At 41.6% G+C, this 21,938-nt stretch overlaps 1 protein-coding gene across 2 annotated transcripts in view; it reads right to left on the bottom strand.

The window, feature by feature from the left end:
• The window catches only part of pax5 (paired box 5), a 241,329-nt gene that overhangs the window by 207,864 nt on the left and 11,527 nt on the right, over nt 1-21,938 (bottom strand). For both annotated transcript variants that reach the window (XM_055632720.1, XM_055632719.1), the window contains exons 3-5: nt 20,840-21,037; nt 14,779-14,843; nt 12,036-12,167 (exon numbers count right to left, since the gene is read on the bottom strand). In XM_055632720.1, the coding sequence (XP_055488695.1) occupies nt 12,036-12,167; nt 14,779-14,843; nt 20,840-21,037 (395 nt within the window). The remainder of the gene's footprint in view (nt 1-12,035; nt 12,168-14,778; nt 14,844-20,839; nt 21,038-21,938) is intronic.

Raw genomic sequence — 21,938 nt, 5'->3', positions numbered from 1 at the left:
CTGATCATCCAACTCAGTATCCCGTACCTGCCTTCTCTCCATACCCCCTGATCCCTTTAGCCACAAGGGCCACATCTAACTCCCTCTAAAATATAGCCAATGAACTGTGGCCTCAACTACCTTCTCTGGCAGAGAATTCCACAGATTCACCACTCTCTGTGTGAAAAATGTTTTTCTCATCTCGGTCCTAAAAGATTTCCCCCTTATCCTTAAACTGTGACCTCTTGTTCTGGACTTCCCCAACATCGGGAACAATCTTCCTGCATCTAGCCTGTCCAACCCCTTAAGAATTTTGTAAGTTTTTATAAGATCCCGCCTCAATCTTCTAAATTCTAGCGAGTACAAGCCGAGTCTATCCAGTCTTTCCAGTATTATCTTGAGCGTGCATTGGAGTTGAAATGTGAAAAGGAGGCAGTTAAAATAGATAGAGAAAAACTGCCTGCTAGTGAAGGAAGTAAGAACAGGGAATGTAACCTCAAACTTAGAGCTAAATTTGGGAAGGGATTGTGAAAATAATATTTCATACAAAGGAAGTTGAAATTCTCCACTTGCAAAAGGCTTTGCTTACCAACTAGAACAGTCAAAGTGTATGACACTGAGATGTATGTTTTTTTATTGGGCAAAGATAAACAATATGGTGCTGAGGCCTACTACAGCCATGATGTAACTGAACAAGGAATTGGCCTCATGGGGGCTGAATGGTCTAATCATATCTTGCTGCTCTTCTTTTGAAAATAGGAATTTGAAGTTCACATGTAACAAAATGAAGGGTGGATTTTATATTCAATGTTTAATGAGCTATGAGCTTATTATACGGTACAGGACTTTCAGGGTCCCTGAAGCTATTTAGATTACAGCATGCTTTTACAATATTCTGGACTCAGTGCCTGCAATCTTTCATAAATGTTACTCACTATTACTGTGAAACTATCTAAGCAGATGATAAAAAAAGTTAATTAAAATCTCATACTTCCTCTTATAAAGTTCATATGTATACACATATATGAAGAAACTGAAAAGTAAGAAATCCTAATGTGTAAAACCAAGCTGAATAAATTGAGACTATCGTATTTGATCAAACATGAAATTTAATTTTGTTTGGTTTAGTTTAGAGGTACAGCACGGAAACAGGCCCTTCTGCCCACCATGTCCAGCCCGACCGCACGTTAACACTCTCCTACACCCACGAGGGACAATTTTTACATTTACCAAGCTAATTAACCTACAAACCTGTACTTCTTTGGAGTGTGGGAGGAAACCGAAGATCTCGGAGAAAACCCACGCAGTCACGGGGAGAATGTACAAACTCCATACAGACAGCACCCATAGTCAGGATCGAACCCGGTTCTCTGGCGCTGCACTCGCTGTAAGGTAGCAACTCTACCACTGTGACTGCCCTAATTCTCACTGCTCATGAACCCAGTCCATTAAAACTTCCAAGCAGTGCGATTCAACCTCTACTCTGCTCCACCATCCCCAAAGGAGTTGGTTCTCATTCCCCTCCCCTAATGCTGATGAGGTTCTCTCTCCTCCAATTTCCCGAAGATGTTCCAAAAACAAAACACTGCAGAGGCTGGAATTCTGAATTAAAACAGAGCAGGCTTAAAATACAAAGCATGTCTGGCAGCATCTGCAGAGAATGAATACTTTAGGTTGTTCATGGTTCTGAGGGAAGCTCATCAAGTAGAAATATTAGCTCCGTTTCCATCTTCATGGATACTGATGAACTGCTGAGCATTTCTCGCATTATCTGTTTAATCCTTGAAGATGTTAATTTACTCATTCCCCCTGAAAGTGGTTCACTCTTTCCCTTCCCCTTTAAATGTTCTATCCTCGCTGAAGTTGCTGACTCTCTCCAATCCATGAGAATGTAAACTCCTTTGCCATCACTAAAGATATTGACTCCCTCCCTTACCCTGAAGATGTTGTAAGGGGCCAACTTTCGATCACACTCACCCTCATCCATGAAGGTGATGATTCTCTCCCTCCGCCTTGTAGGTGCTAGACCTCTCTCCACTCTCCCTGAAGATGCTGACTCTCTCCACTCCCCTGGAAGTCCCAGACCCCTCTCCACTCTCCCTGAAGATGCTGACTCTCTCCACTCCCCTGGAAGTCCCAGACCCCTCTCCACTCTCCCTGAAGGTGCTGACCCTTTCTTGTGATATTTCTGAAAGGACTGGACCTGTCTCCTGTCCTCCCTGAAGGTGATAACACTCGCTCGTGTCCCATGACTGTGCAGGTTTTTACTCAGGGAGGGGTTTAATGGGTAGACACCCTCCTCTATAGCTCCTGTCATTTCTCATTGGAACTAGATTAGCTGCACTTAGCCAAATTGGATATTCTGCTTCTCCTGACCTTGAAGCTCACGGAGTCGGGGGGGGGGATGTGAAAGGGGTGGGGGGGGGGGAGGGGGGGGGGGACGAGACGACACACACTCAGGTCCATTTGTTAGTGAACTTCACTACAAATACCGCACAGCAGTGATGGACAGAATCATTCACTTTCTAGGTTCATTCTTGGCGAAGAATGGCAACTTCAGGGAAATGCGATGAGTGAAAGGTAACTGTTGGATTACTTGTGCAAGACATAAAGTGCGGAGGTATCTCAGCAGGTCAGCCAGCACCTGTAGAAGGAATGGATAGGCAACATTTTGGGTCAGGACCTGTCGGGGGAGACGATGCTTCCAGTCTGAGTGGCGGACACGTCGCTGGCTCCAAACCTAGAGATGGGACTCAACAGGCGAGACCGACATCGGGCAGAGCCATAGTGGTGGGTGACCACATTGTCTGAGGAGCAGACAGGAGAATCTGTGGCGGCAGATGAGACTCGAGGATGGTCTGTTGCCTCCCTGGTGCCAGGGTTCAGGATGTCACGAGCTGAATTCAGAACATCCTCGAGAGAGAGAAGGTGAACAGCCGGCAGTAGTTGTGCACGTGGGCACAAACGACATCGGGAAGAAGAGGAAGGAGGTTCTCCAACATGAGCTCAGAGAGTTGGGAAGGAGACTGAAATGCTGGACCTCTAGGGTGGTTATCTCTGGATTGCTTCCAGTACCATGTGCTAGTGAGGACAGGAACAGGGAGATAGGGGATCTGAATGTGTGGCTGAGGGGCTGGTGCAGGGAGCAAGGATTTAGATTTATAGACCACTGGGATCTCTTCTGGGGTAGGGGTGACCTGTACAAAAGGGACGGGTTACACCTTAACTAGAGGGGGACTGACATTCTGGCAAGCAGGTTTGCTAGGGCTACATGTGTGGGTTTAAACTAAATAGTGGCGGGGAGGGATTGACAAATTAGGAGTATAAAGATGGAGTTGAAGGGGAAGTGACTACAGGAAAAATTATAAAAGATTCTCGAATTAATGGAAGGAAAGTTCAAGAAGGGATAAAAGAGTAAGGTCGGGGCCAATTGCGAGTGGTGCGAGGGGGGAAGTGAATACAGAGGTCAAAGTACTGTATATGAATGCGCGAAGTATAAGGAATAAAGTGGACGAGCTTGAGGCTCAGTTAGAAATTGGCAAATATGATGTTGTAGGAATTACAGAGACATGGCTGCAAGAGGACCAGGGTTGGGAACTGAATATTCAAGGGTATACCTTCTATCGAAAAGACAGGCAGGTGGGCAGAAGGGGTGGGGTAGCTCTGTTGGTGAGGAATTAAATTCAGTCCCTTGCAAGGGGTGACATTGAAACAGGAGATGTGGAGTCAGTATGGATAGAACTAAGGAATTGTAAGGGTAAAAAGACACTAATGGGACTTATCTACAGGCCCCCAAACAGTAGCCTGAATCATGAGTTAAAATTGGCATGTAGCAAAAGTAATGCTGTGGTTATTATGGGAGATTTCAACATGCAGGTAGACTGGGGTTGGTACTGGACCCCAAGAAAGGGACTTTATAGAGTGCCTTCATGATGGATTCTTAGAGCAGCTTGTATTCTACCAGGGAGAAGGCAATTCTGGATTTAGTGTTATGTAATGAACCGGATTTGATAAAGGACCTCGAGGTTAATGAGCCATTAGGAGGCAGTGACCATAACATTGTCAGGTTTAATCTGCAATTGGTGAGAGAGAAGGGTAGATCGGAGGTGTCACAGTTGAATAAAGGGGACTATGGGGCCATGAGGGAGGAGCTGCTAAAGTTGACTGGAAAGATACACTAGCAGGGATGATAGTGGAACAAAAATGGCAGGTATTTCTAGGAACAATACAGAAGGTGCAGAATCAGTTCATTCCTAGGAGGAAGAAAGATTCCAAGGGGAGTAAGGGGCTACCGTGGCTGACGAGGGACGTCAGGGACAGTGTAAAAATAAAAGCGAAGAAGTACAACGTAGCAAAGATGAGCGGGAAGCAAGAGGATTGGGTAATGTTTAAAGGGCAACAGAAGATAACCAAAAATACAATACGGGGAGAAAAGATGAGGTACGAAGGTAAGCTAACCAAGAATATAAAGCAGGATAGTAAAAGCTTCTTTAGGTATGTGAAGAGAAAAAAATTACTTAAGACCAAAGTTAGATCCTTGAATACTGAAAAAGGTGAATTTATTATTGGGAACAAGGAAATGGCAGATGAGTTGAACAGGTATTTTGGATCCGTCTTCACAAAGGAGGACACAAACAGTCTTCCTGATATAGTAGTGGCCAGAGGACCTAGGCTGATTGAGGAACTGAAGGAAATCCACATTAGGCAGGAAATGGTGTTGGATAGACTGATGGGACTGAAGGCTGATAAATCCCCAGGGCCTGATGGTCTGCATCCCAGGGTACTTCAGGAAGTGACTCTAGAAATCGTGGATGCATTGGTGATAATTTTCCAATGTTCTATAGACTCAGGATCAGTTCCTGTGGATTGGAGGGTAGCTAATGTTATCCCACTTTTTAAGAAAGGCGGGAGAGAGAAAACAGGGAATTATAGACCAGTTAGCCTGACATCAGTGGTGGGGAAGATGCTGGAGTCAATTACGAAAGATGAAATAGCTGCACATTTGGATAGCAGTAACAGGATCGGTCCGAGCCAGCATTGCTTTACGAAGGGGAAATCATGCTTGATTAATCTTCTGGAATTTTTTGAAGATGTGACTAGGAAAATGGACAAGGGAGAGCCAGTGGATGTAGTGTACCTGGACTTTCAGAAAGCATTTGATAAGGTCCCACATAGGAGATTAGTTTGGCAAAATTAGGGCACGTGGTATTGGGGGTGGAGTGCTGACACGGATAGAAAATTGGTTGGCAGACAGGAAACAAACAGGGATTAACGGGTCCCTTTCAGAATGGCAGGCAGTGACTAGTGGGGTACCGCAAGGCTCGATGCTGGGACCTCAGCTATTTACAATATACATCAATGATTTGGTTGAAGGGATTCAAAGTAACTTTAGCAAATTTTCAGATGACACAAAGCTGGTTGGCAGTGTGAACTGTGAGGAGGATGCTATGAGAATGCAGGGTGACTTGGACAGGCTGAGGGAGTGGGCAGATGCATGGCAGATGCAGTTTAATGTGGCTAAATGTGAGGTTATCTACTTTGGTATCAAAAACAGAAAGGCAGATTACTATCTAAATGGCGTCAAGTTGGGAAAAGGGGAAGTACAGCGTGATCTGGGGGTCCTAGTTCATCAGTATGAAAGTAAGCATGCAGGTACAGCAGGCAGTGAAGAAAGCGAATGGCATGTTGGCCTTTATAACAAGAGGAGTCTAGTATAGGAGCAAAGAGGTCCTTCTACAGTTGTACAGAGCCCTAGTGAGACCACACCTGGAGTATTGTGTGCAGTTTTGGTCCCCTAATTTGAGGAAGGACATTCTTGCTATTGAGGGAGTGCAGTGTAGGTTTACAAGGTTAATTCCCGGGATGGCGGGACTGTCATATGCTGAGAGAATGAAGCAGCCGGGCTTGTATACTCTGGAGTTTAGAAGGATGAGAGGATATCTTATTGAAACATATAAGATTGTTAAGGGTTTGGACACACTAGAGGCAGGAAACATGTTCCCGATGTTGGTGGAGTCCAGAACCAGGGGCCGCAGTTTAAGAATAAGGGGTAAGCCATTTAGAACGGAGACGAGGAAACACTTTTTCTCACAGAGAGTTGTGAGTGTGTGGAATTCTCTGCCTCAGAGGGCGGTGGAGGCAGGTTCTCTGGATGCTTTCAAGAGAGAGCTGGATAGGGCTCTTAAAGATAATGGAGTCGGGGGATATGTGGAAAGGCAGGAATGGGGTACTGATTGGGGATGATCAGCCATGATCACATTGAATGACGGTGCTGGCTCGAAGGGCCGAATGTCCTACTCCTGCACCTATTGTCTATTGTCTATTGACTCAATTACCTATTCCACATTACCCCATTCTCCCACCCCACTAATCCCAACCCCACCCACAAACCTTTCTCACAAATACTCAATGACTTGCAGAGAAGAACATTTGAGATAATTGGTAGTTGGGGGGGGGGAGATTTCTGCAAGAAAATAGTCATATCCATTCTTTTTATATTTCTCTAGTTAGAATTCCTGACCTAACTAACAACGTTTAAACACATACTAGTCTGACAGAGATAACGTTAGATCATTGCCAAACTTCATAAGCAGTAAACTTCTTTTCTGCACATTCATTGCTCTTAAATCACCTTTGTTATGGCTTTTGGAGGCCAAGTGCATCAGCCATATCTTAATTTATTTTCAGGATGTGAGGGTTATTGGCAAGATGAGAATTTGGCACTCAACACTACTTGTCTTTGAAGAGGGTAAATCTTCTTGATCTTTAATCTTTATGGTGATGATGAATGTTGGATGGAGAAGGTCAGGTTTAAAACCCAGCAATGATGAAAGAACTGTGATATATTTGCAAATCAGGACAATGTGTGTCATTTGGAAAGAAACCTACAGTTCCTAATAGTAGTGTATTCATCTCTGAATATTAGCTTGTGGCTTCATCCCAATCCAGTGACTTGAGCACGTGAACCTAGGTTAACACTGCAGTGTTTTGATGAGATGCTGAATCCAATGAGCGGACTTCTCTCTCATGTGGATAAATGGCTGCAATCTAAAGAAAGTTCGGGTTATTATCCCTTGTATTCTGGCACTAAGCATCCCTCAAACAAATGATTTTAAAATAGCATTTGGTCATCAAATTACTATTTGAAGATCCAAGATGATTACACATTATTTATTACATAACAATATTACCTACATTTTGAAATGAATTTATTAGATGTAATATTGTTTTGAACCGCCTGAGGTTATGAACGGAACTTTAAATCCTCTGCTTTTGAATATAGATAATGATGTTGTTCATGGTAAAAGAAACCCCTCAACGTTTATTTGGAATGGTATTAAATGGTGAAAACAGAAGAAAAAAAAACGAAGTTCCTGACCAAAACAGCAACAGCATGTGTACGAGATATTATTCAAGTTTCCAAGACCCCTTCCATTCAATTTAAACAAAATTAAACTTTTACATTGCCACTGTGAAATTGAATGTTTATTAAAAATGTGTTTAAGATATTTCATAATTAGGTATGCAATCTATTTTCGTTATCTAATGGTAGGTGACTTTATTGGGAGACATGAGGGCTGTAGTTAGAATGCTATTAAAAAATATGTACCAGACTTTCTTACAGATCGAATGGAACGACACCTTATTTAGATTATCCAGCACAATGACATATAAAAAAATATTCAATAGACAAACAGCCTTTACCTGAAATACTTAAGTGAGGGGTTATTTTGAGTAATCATATATTACATTTCAAATAATACAACGCCAATCATTACGATATCAAAACACAAAGTGCTAGAATATCTCAGCGGGTCAGGCAGCATCTGTGGAGGGAATGGACAGGCGACGTTTCGTCAGACTTAGTGTGATGAAGAATTCCAAACCGAAACATCACCCGTTTATTCCCTCTGGAGACACTGCCCGAGTCGTTGAGTTAGTTACTTATGTAACTCCAAGATTTCAGCATCTGCAATTTCTTACATCATCTTTAAGATATGCAGTGGCTGCACACACTGCACAACACAATGGCCAAATAAAGCCCGTAATGTAGAAATATATAAAGGTTGCAAGAAGGAAAATATCACAAACAACAAGTGCACCATAAAATGATAACTGTTCTGGTGAGAATTGAAACCGATCCGTATTTCGTCTTCCCACTCTCATTTTTGAACATTTCAATAATGGGGCTCACAGCTCCAGGTCTCTGTTCTGGCATTGCTGTCACCCGATTAACTCCTGCTCTACAGCAGTTTTTCTATTTGCAGGTAATGCAAACAGTGTCACAACGAATGTGCCCAGACATACACCTCGACCATGACAAAATACTTAGTGAACTTCAAGGGCTACGAAATCTCATACAGAGCACAAACTGCCAACAAATGAAGGCGGAAGATGAGGAAACGCAGTTGTTTTTGCATTTCAACAGTAAAACAAAATCAATTTTAAAAAGCAATACATCTAGAAAATTCAGATTTCATTCTTGGTCCAATAGACAACCAATCATCAGAAATATCACCAGGTTTACTAAACCAAGTGTGTAAGAAGGAAATGCAGATGCTGATTTAAACCGAAGATAGACACAAAAGACTGGAGTAACTCAGCGGGACAGGCAGCATCTCTGGAAAAAAGGAATGGGTGACGTTTCGGGTTGAGACCCTTCTTCAGACTGGTTAGAGATAAGGGAAACGAGAGATATAGACGGTGATGTGGAGAGATAAAGAACAATGAATGAAAGATATGCAAAAAAGTACCGATGATAAAGGAAACTTTGTAAGCTGTTTGTCCTGTGAAAATGAGAAGCTAGTGTGACTTGGGTGGGGGAGGGATGGAGAGAGAGGGAATGCCGGAGCTACCTGAAGTGAAAGAAATCAATATTCATACCACTGGGCTGTAAGTTAGCCAAGCGAAATATGAGATGCTGTTCCTCCAATTTGTGTTTAGCCTCACTCCGGCAAACGGGAGATCAGGTTGGTTCACGCGGGCTCAGCGAAGGTGTTCCACGAAATGATCGAACAATGGATACAGTAGATGAGGTTGGAGGAGGTGCAAGTGAACCTCCGCCTAACATGAAAGGACTGTTGGGGTCCCTGGACAGAGTCGTGGGAGGGGGTATAGCGACAGGTGTTGCATCTTCTGCGGTTGCAAGGGAAGGTACCTGGGGAGGGGGTACTTTGGGTTCGAAGGGATGAGTTAAACAGGGAGTTGCGGAGGGAACTGCAGAAGGCGGAAAGGGGTGGAGATGGGAAAATGTGGCTAGTGGTGTGATCCCATTGGAGGTGGTGGAGATTTCGGAGGATTATGTGTTGTATGCGACGGCTGATGGGGTGGAAGGTAAGGATTAGGGGAACTCTGTCTCTGTTATGACTAGAGGGAGGGGGAGCATGGCGGAACTGCGGGGTACCGAGGAGATGAGTGAGGGCCTCATATATGATGGGAGAGGGGAATCCCCATTCCCTCAAGAATGAGGACATCTCGGATGTTCTAGTATGGAACACCTCAACTTGGGCGCAGATGCAACATAGACATGAATTGGGAGTAGGGCATAGAGTCTTTGCAGGAAGCACGGGGGGGAAGAAGTGTAGTTGAGATAGTTGTGGGAGTCAGTGGGTTTGTAATAGACATCAATCAATAGTCTATTTCTCGTGATGGAAACTGTGAGATCAAGAAAGGGGAGGGAGGTGTCGGAGATGGTCCAAGTAAATTTGAGTGCAGGATGAAAATTGGTGGTGAAGTTGATGAAGTCCATGAGTTCTGCATGGGTGCAGGAGGTGGCACCAATGCAGCCATCAATGTAACAGAGATAGAGTTCGGGGATGGGCCTGTGTATGCCTGGAACAGGGATTGCTCAACGTACATGCAATGCCTGCAAAGTGATGGCAGAAATCCCAGTAAAACAGTAAAATTTTAATATATATTTATGTATATAGACCTCTCTAGAGATATGTATATATATATATATTGAACCTTGCTGAGATTCAGATGAGAAATTTCCTTAAACGCGAAGGCAGTTATGCACGTCTGCTGAAATCCCCAATACTCAATTCCTTCTCCGTAATTCCGGCATCTTGTCCAGCTATCCATGCCCCATAGCAGAAGTGTCCACGTCGCGGGGCTGGAAACTGGAAGTATCCTGAGCTAACTCTGCTACCACCATCATCTATTGCGACAAGTGATGGCTCCCACTGATTGTCGCCGGAAGCTTGCGTCCTTTTCCGGACGGACGATGACAGCGAGTTCAACATTTGTAACAAGATGGACACGAAAAGAAGAAATCTATGCCACTCATTCTCCTAATTGCATGGCAAATGCCTACTACTGCACCGATATTTTGGAGCAACTCATTAGTGCAGTCAGCAGTATCCTTCACTGCTTACCACATATCCACAGAGTTTTGCAACTTGAAACGTCCAGAAACACTTTACACTTGTGGAATTGTAAGAACTGCGGCCAGGAGAATCCTTATACATAGAACTGGTGCGGTATGGCTTTTGCAGGGAGAGGAGAGAGGGTATCTTCCCGTTGATAAATGCATATTCAGTCTTGTGAGGGTAATGAAAGTCATTGTTGAGGTAATTTGCCACATAAGTGCATGCGTGCTGGAATGCCAGTTTGTTCAAAAGGCACTCCAAAACAATGCCACCAATTTGAGTTTGTCCTGTCCGACTTTTAGACAATCTGTAAGAATTTAGAATCTAGAATAGTACAACACAGGAACAGGCCCTTCATGCACCATAATGTGAATATAAACTAATCCCATCTCTCTGCACAGGATCTTTACCCCTCTCTTCCCTGACCAAATATCTAAATGGCTCTTAAATAATGCTGTTGCGTCTACTTCTACAACCTCCCCGGGCAGAGTATTCCATGCACCTACCACACTGTGTAAAAAAAGTGCCTTGTTACTCTCCTTCTGTCACCTTAAACCTAAGCTATATAGTATTTGACATTTCCACCTTGGGGAAGATATTCCAACTATCTACCTATCTCCGTCTCCAATATTCATATATGCTTCAGCCTCCAGGGCTTCAGTGAAAACATGGATGTTTGTTCAACCTTTCCATACAACTAATACCATTTAATCCAGACAGCAGCCTGGTGTCTAGAGCCAAAGGGGAATACAGAAAGTAGAACTTGGAACAAAAAACAAACTGCTAAAATAACTCAGTGGATCACGCAACATCTGTGGAGGCAAAGGAATGGTCACTGTTCTGGGGATATTCTGTATCGGGACTAGGAGTGTCGAGGATAGATAGCCATGTTCAATGTGAAAGGGGGAGATGATGTGGAGATCGTAAGTGATAAGTGGACCCAGGCGAGATAAATAATTAGGAAGATGGAGCTGATCACCAAGGATCCGTGTAGAACCACGCTGGTTGCAGACCTTCAGGCAGAACAACACCCACCACTATTTTATGTCTTCTATGACCAAGTCTTTTGACTATGGACTGAAGTTTGTGTTTTTGTTTATAAATTATAAGAAATATGAATATTTATTTTCACTTAATTATAGTTTCACAATATCAACATCATCTGCACAGATGTTAGTCCAATGAGTTTCGATTAATTGATATATAGTAGAACGTCTACCCGAAGAAAAGTCAGAGCGACCCACAGTAATAAAAGGGGCCCTTCAGCCAAATGAGACAACACCAAATATCAAACATACATTCACGCTATTTACATACCAGCATCTGCAGTTCTTTCTATGCACATTAACACTGATCCTACATTAATTCCATTTTTATTCTTACAAAATGCCTATCAACTCCCTACAGATTCTACTACACATCACACTCGGTATAATAAACAGTGACCAATTAACCTGCTAATTAGCATATCTTTGGGAAATGCAAGCAACCAGAACATCAGAGGAAATCCATGCAATCACACGAAGAACGAGCAGATGCACCAGGGGTCAGCTTTGAACATGGAACTCAAGTTGGTGTGCCATTGGGCCACACCAAAATGCCTGCATTTCTCTCATTGGTTATTACAACATGCTTCATGATTCCCTGAAAGTGGGTTTTTTTGTAATCCAATACTTTATCACTTACCATCATTGCGTTTCCTCTTGTTATTCTCATTATTAGATGGTGTGATTCCCAGAATTCCACTGATGGAATAGGAAGATCCCGCAGAATCATTGACAGCAGAAGGAACAGGAGTCACGGGCACAGTGCTTGGTGCTATGGATGTCAATGATAAATACCATTAGTTCATTTGGAGACATTGTAAACTAAATCTTAGTTCCCCACACCTTTCTTCTGTGGAACTCAGTCTGGATCTGTCTTGTGCAGGAAAGAACTGCAGATGCTGGTTTAAATCGAAGGTAGACACAAAAAATGCTGGAGTTACTCAGCGGGACAGGCATCATCTCTGGAGAGAAAGAATGGATGACGTTTCTTCAGACTGGATCCATCTTTGCTGACTTCCCAACAAGGGTTGAGTTTCAAGGACAGGGATCATACAAATCAATTTGCCACACTTGGCATGATCATGATTAATTCCTGACTATGTCTGTGAATATTCAACATTAGGGGAGAAAAGAAGTAACTCTGACCTGTAGCCTTATAGATAATTTCAATTCCAATATTTTTTTATTATTGATTCACAGTACAGGAATATAGTCAGCCAAGTACATTGAGATATACAGTCATATTAGGAAATTTGAAAGTTGGTAAAATATCTACTCTTCTTTACACACTAAATTTTCAATAATAAACAATGTGTATTTTCCAGGCTGAAAGTCAAAGCCAAATCCAACAAAGGATTCCTAGCACATGACTGGTTTGCTACTTCATGCATTTCAGTGCATGTGTTCTCACCTCAATGACAGCATAAACACATCACCCATTGTAACATATCTGGTCAAAAAATCATCAAAGTATTCCTACAGTCTCGATACATATAGTTTGGTACCAAAGTCTGTCCCCACATCTCTGTTTGATCTCTAAGGTCATATTTACATTCTATTGTTTCACCCAATTGAACACTATCCCAGCAAAGTAATTTGAAAGTATTAGAAACATGTGGCTATTTGCCTAAATGGAAATTATGGATTTTGGTTGAATTCACCACAAGTCAGTGTTAATTGATTGATTGATTTTTTTAGAATCCTGTGGATACAAGTTCATCAAACTCAAAATAAGTTGTTTGTTATTAGCCCACTGAACCCGAGAACCATAAGGAAATTGATCCATTGAGTTCTTGAGAAACTATTGATAATAAAATACACTTACTAGTTTACCCCAAGTCAGTAACATACATGTACACAAATTGTCTACTGAGGCCTGGTATCTGAGATTACATAAAAAATGGGACAGGGAATGCAACTACCTGTGGAACTGCACCTCAGCATGGTCCACTGCAAGAACGAGGCATACGAACAGGGCAAGAAAGAATGAGCTTCCATACACCCTTGCTAATGGAGCTATGAATTTTGACTCGGTGTTGCGCATTATCATAACTCAGATGCTAATAATGGCCAAAATCCACACATTAGCAGGTCAGCTAGAGCATGCCTTTCAATTGCTCATCTGTGCTGTGGATCATAAACTTACACAAGCACTGAGGGTTATGCTTAAAATAAAGGTCAATTAAAAAAAAGTTCAATTTTGGTGGAAAGTTAAATCACACACTGCAAATTGCAAAGCCACAATCAACACCGAATGGGAAACTGAGAAAGGGGAATTAAAAGAAAAGAATAAAAGTTTCATAACTCCTTTGTGCTTAATGATGCAGAAAATGTAATATAGTTTCCTTTATGGATGTATTACTTTAATTACATCACATTCTATGGCCATTCTATTGCCACTTTAAATTTTGGATTTCAATTTTGTATTACAATGTGAAATCTTTTTATCGAAATAATCGTCAGACTTCAGAACCCAAGTTATATCGGTGAATTGCATTTAAACTATAAGTTGCTAAGGAACACCGAGGTGGTGGAGAAGTTGATGCATTTTCATTGTAAGACAGAAACCCAACAGTAATAACAATCAGATTACATTACAGTTATTGCCCAGATGAGTGGTAACTAATTAGAGGTTAATCTTCTGTCCTGTTTGAGCTCAGATATAAACTGATCAAGAATGAATATAATAATGGCCTGATGTATATTCATATAAAAAGCAAAGCATGCTCAGGAGTAAGAGATGAGGTTAACCAAATTAGTTCATGCTCTCTTTGTTCAGTAAATAAATTAAAAGATGTGGCCCTTAGATATTTGACCAGATTTAAAGTTATCAGTTCTAGAAAGAAATCAAAGTGACATTTAAAGTGAGGGGTAAAATCATTTTTATGTTGGATCAAATATAATACTTAGTCATACAAACATTGGAGAAAATCAAATGATAAACTCAGTTCGCTAAGAATCAATTATATTCAGAATATTATGCATCCGATTGAACAAAGAGAACAAACTCTGTGACATGACAACCAATGCGTTCTTGAGGTTTCAAAAGGTCTACACGTCTGCTCACAGTTTTACCAGACAAACTTCAAACCCTTAAGAGCCACCCAACTCTCATGTGAAGTATGGGCACTTTCCCACAAACCCCAATCAGATAAGGAGCTATAATGAAAAATGACCAACATATGGGTCGTAGCTGTGGGGCCACAGGTTAGAAAATCACAAATAACAGTACAGAAAGGGACTGACAGAGAGAGCATGAATTAATTTCTACTCTGATTAGTTGCTCTGATGCAGTTCATCATCAGATTAAATGCCAGGTCTTTGAAATTTAGAGCAATTTATCTCTGACACAAGAGAAACAACAGTTTTGCAATGATTCTTACCGATAGTATGGGATAAAACTGGCGATTGCTGATTTGGAGGCTGCTGCACCTTTGTTCGAATAATCCTGAATAAGAAGAACATTTTTTAAAGTGTTTTTACTCCAAATCATGTGACAGCCAAGACAAATGGAGCCATCCAATCTTTGGCTCCAAACTTACGGTAAGTAATATTGAGCTGGGCTGTTGAGGATGTGTGAGGGTTTGTTTACCATAAAGCTATGATGCAAAAAAAATCCTTCATATCTTCATAATGACCAAAATGCTTCAAAATGAATGAAGTATTTTTCAAATGTAGTCACTATTATAATGTACACAAACACAACCATTTTTTATTCTTCCACAGTTCACAAGCAGGAGATGGAATGAATGACCAGATAATTGTTTCATTGAGTATTGCAGTATGAAACTTGGCCAGATAACTATGGAAACCATAAAATGTCCCATGGATCTTTTAGGTTCATTCCAAAAGGGGCAAATTATCTTTTCTTGTTTCATTTATTGCACAGCTGAGATTATGTTGCTTTTAATGTGGGAAATCCTTGTAAAGCAGATGAATGGGAGAATTTATAAGAAACTAGCAAAAGTCAATTTAAAATGTTATAAAGATATAGTGAAATATCAATGAGCAACAAAAATTAAACAATCGCAAGATTTTTTACAAGGTATTTAAAAAGAAAGCAACCAGCAAAAATAATCATTTATCCCTTAAATAATGGGATGGGTGAATTAATAACAAGAGATGTGGAAATAGCAGAAAAAACGTAAATTATATATAAATACAAATATATCATTTGGATCTGTTTACAGGAAAGGTGATGAAAAAAGCCACAAAAATGATCAGAAGCAAAAGGAAGGCAATGAAGTAAAGCATCATCATCACCAGAGAAGATGTATTAGGCAAACCAATACGTCTAATGACTGACAAATACGGGTGACCTGATCGCCTGAATCCTGGGATTCTAAATGACTGTAAAGGTTGTGGATGCATTGCCTATTACTCCATAAATACAATTGCAATTACAAGGAAGATATTGTTCATGGGTAGGGAGATTTTGCTTCTGATGGACAGCATTTCGTGATGTGCCAGCTGGTTGGTGCACTGCAAAAGGAAAACTGCCAGCCATAGAGTCCGAGCAGACAAAGTTCACTAGATTGGTCCCAGTGAAAGAGGAGAGAAATTAGCTTGGGCTGACTCTCTGGGATTTAGAACAATGAGAGGTGATCTTATTGAAAGAAGCCAATTTCTGAAGTGCAGATATGAGGAGAATGATTCCTCTAGCGAAGGAATCGAGAATTGGGTTAGATTTTTAAACCTTAGAGGTATCAAGCATTGGTGGGGTTTAGGCCAAGATTAATTCAGTCTTTGTCTAATTCAGTCATTGAATTATGGAACATCCATGAGACCCCATAAAGCCTTATTTTGTGCCCAAAAATTGGTATGAGGGGATCAGAAGCCAATAAAAAGCTTCAGTGGGAACTGAACTGCCACTGATCCAAAGTCAGTGCCATTATTTCTTATGAGATTCTTGAGAAAGGGATGTTTATGCAAAATTAGATCAAAATAGTGAGTGATTTATCACTGAGGCATTGACAAAGGTCTTCCCACAGCAACTCCCAAATTGGCAGCCTCCAATTCTGAGAAGGACAAGGGTGACAGCAGCATAACTGCAGTTCCCCTCCAAATCACACAACATCCTGATCAGACACTTACATTGGTGCAAAGGTACTTCGGAGTGCTGATGCAGGATTCCCAAAAGGTTAATTTGTAAATTGAAAGCAGTAGGGAAGACAAATGCAATGATAGCAGTTATTTCGAGAGGACTAGACTATAAAAACAAAGATGTAATTCTGAGGCTTTATTACACATTTGGAGTATTATGCACAGTTTTAGGCCCCATATCTGAGGAACGATGTTCTGGCTTTGGAGAAGGCCAGAGAAGGTTTACGAGAATGATCCCAGGGATGTTTGGGATGCCTGTACTTGCTGGAGTTTAGAAGGATATGGGGGGACCTCATTGTAACTTACTGAATAGTGAAAGGCCCAGAGAGAGTGGATGTAGAGAGCATGTTTCCACTGGTGGGAGGGTGTAGGACCAACGGGCACAGCCTCAGAATAAAAGGTGATGAGGAGGAATTTATTAAGTCAGAGGGTGGTGAATCTGTGGAAATCATTAGCACAGATGGTTGTGGAGGCCAAGTCATTGGGTATTTTTAAAGCAGGGATGACAGATTATTGATTAGTTATGATGTCAAAGGTTATGGAGAAATGGCAAGAGAATGGGGTTGAGAGGAAAAGAGAGATCAGTCATGATTGAATGGTGGATTAGACTCATTGGGCTGAATGGCCTAATTCTGCTCCTGCAGCTTACGAACTGATTTGGAATCTATTGTTCATCCTTTGATGCTGCTGGGTTTAAATCCTGAAACTCCATCTCAATATCATGTTGGTCCTTCACCACACTGCAGGAAAGAAGCTCATCATCACTTTCTCAAAGGCAATTAGAGAATGACAATAAATTCTCACCTACTAGTGAGGTCTAGAACATAGAAAATTATTAAATATTATTTTAAAAACAAGTCTAACATTTTTTTGGGGTTTGGGAAACTCTCTATTGTAAACCCAGGTCTTCAAAAATACGTAATATATGTTTGCCTTTTAAAAACAGATGTAATTTGATGTTACTTTTCTGCAATAATAAAAGGTTTATTACAATTTGATGCGCAGATGCCTTTTATAATAAGCACATCACAAAGAATGTCTTATTATTGCTGTTAAATAAATATAGATCTCATTCTATTTATGAAAGTTCATTCATAGCCAGCTCTGTTGCAGGAAAATGTTACTGTGGTTAAACTATTCCTGCCTACGTGGCGAATTAGGTTTGGGTTTTACATTCAATTGTACCATGCCTGTTTGTACCTACCATAACACTTTTATAAATAACATTTAACTGATCTAAAATTTCTTCTAGATTCAATATAATATTTTCATTTCTCTGTTATTCTCTCGGTTATTAAAATGAACAAACTAGTGCATTTCAAGCGTTAAGTTTTTCATAACTTTTCATTGCATTAAGATGTTTTCACATTGGAACAAATCATTTTTTAATGAAAGAAAAAGCCTAGATTGTATTGCCTGTTATCTTAGATAGGTAAAACAGGAAGATGTTGCGCTTCGAGCAGCTTTAATCCTTTAATCTCAATTAGTGAGGGTAAACAAGGGAGATGTTATATTTGTTTTCACTTGTCAGGGTAAGAGAAGAAGTTATTCAATGTACCATTTTAGAAATTGAGGGTGGTTGCCAAGATTTCTCTACCTATGTTGCTCTGAGGTCTCTGTCAAGGGTGCAGTATAAATACATATTGCTTTTCCTCCGCAGATTATTCCTCCTCTAAACCTGGCTCCAATGTACAATTCAACTCAAACATCATTTCCATTTATATCACATCTTGAACATAAACAAAAAATACTCTGATGATTTGCAGTATAATCAAACAAAGAAAAACCTTAAAGCACCATATTGAGCTATAGGATGAACGCCTAAAGGGGTGACTTTCAAGAAAGATCTTAAAGAAGAAGAAGAAAAAAAACACGAAGCAAACAAGAATGGGAAAGGAACACAAGATTTGAAATCAAAATTAATAATTCCAAATTAGGATTATGAAAGTGATTCGTATAAGAGGAAAGAAGTATGACAAATGCAACCATTTTATTATTTTGAGAAACCAAGGCAATCAGTTGAAGAAATGAAGTGTGATATTTATCTTTAATTCCACCAGGGTGAAAATGAATGCAGTCTAAAGGGTATCAAGATGGGTTTTTTACACCACAGGAGAAAACTAAAGAGGAACTGGCCATAGTTGGATGCATAAAATAGAGAACGGTTGATGGGAAATAATGAGTGGATGGTCACATTCTGTCTAGGACTGCCAGGAAGATGCTTTTGGAGCAGTGTTTGAATCACGAGAAAAATGCAGTCAACCAGGAATAGAGAGCAATTGATGAGAAAAGAAGGAAAACCAGTCCTGGGTTCTGTTGAGCAAGAAAAGTAAGTGTGCCTTCTGAAATCCTGGTGAATGATTTGGCTGTAAGTGTGATAAAGGACAATCAATGCCTGGAGCCAATGCTGCAGATGGGAACAAGGAGTTAGAAGCCAGAAGGGACTGTAGGTGCTATAATATGGAACAAAACATAGAACACTGGAAGAACTCAGCAGGCCTAGCAGCATCTGTAGAGGCAAAATGTGCATGGAGATATTTTTTGGATTAAGACCCTGTAGCAGATCTGTGAGGGAAGAGAAATGATTGCCAGTATACAGATGTCCAAGGGAGTTGAGAATCAGGTAAGCTGTAATAATGGGTCAATGGAACTAGGTGGGGGAGTGGGAGATGGGGAGGGGGAAGGGGGTGGGTAAACTGAACAAAGGGAGAAAAGATAATGACAAATGTGAGTATGTGGGGAGGAATAACAAACACAGTGGGTGTGAGTTACCTAAAATTTGAAAATTCAACATTTGTACCATTGGGCTGTATGGTACCCAAGTTGAACATGTGATGTTGTTCCTCCAATTCACCTTTGCAATGAAGAAGTCCAAGGACAGACAGATTCGGTGTGGAAGTGGGAAATGGAAGTGATATGATGTGCAACTGGTAGCTTGTGGAAAGGGTGCAGGGTGCAAACTGCAAAAACACCACATAGTTAATGCTTGGCTTCTCCAGGATAGAGGTGGTCACCTAGTGAGCATGTAATGCAATAAGCAAGTTCAGAATACCGACTGCTCATGCCCAGGTCATAGGTCACGCGCGATAAACATTCTCAGCAGCTATGCTGCTGCATGGAAACAGGCCTGCATTTCATCCGTAGACAGGATCAAACCCGGGTCTCCGGCGCTGCTACTGGACTGTCCCTGTCCCCTCATGAGTGTCCCATCCCTGTCCAGGGTGGCCGGAGAAGTCCGGGGTGTCCCTGGACTGATGGTACACCGGCCCAGAGCAGTGGCGGCCCAGGCTTACAGCTAGCACTAACTCCAGCGTTAACTCCACTGCTCCGGGCCGGTGTCCCATCAGTCCAGGGCTGTCGGTTAGCCCGGCGGGACAGGCAGAGTTGAGCTGGAGTTAGCAATTCTTCTCCATGAGGGCCATAAGCCTGGGCCGCCATTGCTCCAGGCCGGTTTCCCGTCAGTCCAGGGTCACCGCGTACATCTCCGGCCGTCCACAGACAGGGATGGAACACTCGGGAGGGGACGGGGACGATGCAGTAGCAATTCTACAGTTCTTGCAGCATCGGAGACCCGGATTTGATCCTGACTATGGATGAAAAGCAGGTCTGTATCCATTCACAGCACATTTATCGCGAGTGACATTTGACAAATCCCATGATTCCTTGCGTTTTCCGGAATACCGAACTCACTTATTGCCAGGTTGGAAGAGGTGCAGGCAAACCTCTGCCTCACTTGGAAATGCTGTTTAGGTACCTGGATGGTGTGGGGCAGGAGGTGAAGGGACTGTGTAACGCCTCCTGCCAGTGGTGGGGAAAGGTCGTGACAGATACCAAGAAACCTCTATCATAGAATAATTAAAAGGAACTACATTTTATGAGCCCCATAATGCAAGGTAGGAATGAAAGTAAGAAATAATGACCTTGATATAGTGTACATCACAAGCAATCAAATTAAAGAAAGCTGATAAATGTAGCAGAACAAAGACACAACAGCTTTGGGGGCTGAGAGAAACGTATTTCTGATAGGTAAAAAAAAAATACATTAAAAACAAGATAAAATACCTTGAAACAAAGCAAAGGAAGAGTCACAACGTGAGGAATATTAGTGGAAGAACGGTCCCGTGGTTAGGATTCTAGTTCTTTGGAAAACGGAATGGAGATGATGGAAACTAAATACAGTATTATCTTAAATTTTGTTTTCAAAGGAGATGTTTAATCTATAGATCGATCTTCTCCAAATATATTTTGTAAAATTTAAAACCTGCCTGAAACCGCCGCAATCTGCGGGTTAAGGGTGATTTATTGGTTAATGTTGGAAAGTTCACCGCCTATGTGTGGTACCTGTTGATGGAACTGACACTGGGCACCGATTCATTGTCACACACTCGTTCCGCCAACAGTCTATCTCGGATCTCCCAGGCAAACATGGTGGGATTTTGACGCTTGTAGTCGGCGATTTTATCCACCACTTTCGGTGTAGCGACCTTTGGTTTGGATCCTCCAATTACTCCCGGCTTTATACTCCCAGTCTCATAGTACCTTAAAAAAAAAAGAGATTTTTGAGAGCGTTACCGGAGATAGGACACAATGCTGGAAAACCGGAGTGGGGTTCCAAACAGAATTTACTCCTGTTCTAGTTAATCTGCTACATTTGACCAATAATCAGTGCATAATTCCACGTTCAATTTGAATAAGCAGCAGAAAAACGTTCCTCTAATTGAAAATACAACAATGAACTATTAGTTATCTCGTTAGGGTCGGCACAGTGGCGTAGCGGTAACAGCACAGTTTCAGAGACTTGAGTTCGATCTTGACTTAAGGTGCTGTCTGTGCGGCTCCGTGACTGCGCGAGTTTTCTCCGGGTGCTCCGGTGTTGCATGTTTGCAGGTTAATTGGCGTCGTTAATGTGTAGGGTTGGGACTGGTGTACGGATAATCGTTGGTCGGTCGGTGGGCCGAAGAGCCTCATTCCACGCGGTATCTCAAAAAATAAAAATAAAACTAAATATTTAAGGAAATTTGGATGAGCAGAACTGATCTGAGTATTGGTGTGAATGGACCGACATTCCCTAGAATATATGATAATGCTATGCTATATTGAAACAGATGAGAAGAGGGGCTGGCAGGATAGATCCCAATCAAATGGCGTCGATTGGTGGTGGACTCATTCCATCCACACCCGCTTGACTAATGGACACTGTCTGTTAAACGTGTGTATGTGGGTGTTTATACACTGGGATATATGGCATGTGTTAAGCATGTCTCCATATGTGTATATTAAACCATATGTATTGCTCCAATATACTTATCGCTCAGTAATTTTCCGAACAAGGAAATTACAAGTGAATCATTTGCACAGTGGCCACTTACAGGACACTTGGGGAGGTTAAAGCCTCTCTTGTTTAATGTTTGCTGTGCTGATGTCACCGTCATGATAATAC

This window comes from Leucoraja erinacea, chromosome 3, assembly GCF_028641065.1.
Source record: "Leucoraja erinacea ecotype New England chromosome 3, Leri_hhj_1, whole genome shotgun sequence".
In the NCBI taxonomy this organism is placed as follows: Eukaryota; Metazoa; Chordata; class Chondrichthyes; order Rajiformes; family Rajidae; genus Leucoraja; species Leucoraja erinaceus.
The sequence above is the reverse complement of the archived record's forward strand: the minus strand, read 5'-3'. Positions and strand labels throughout refer to the sequence as shown.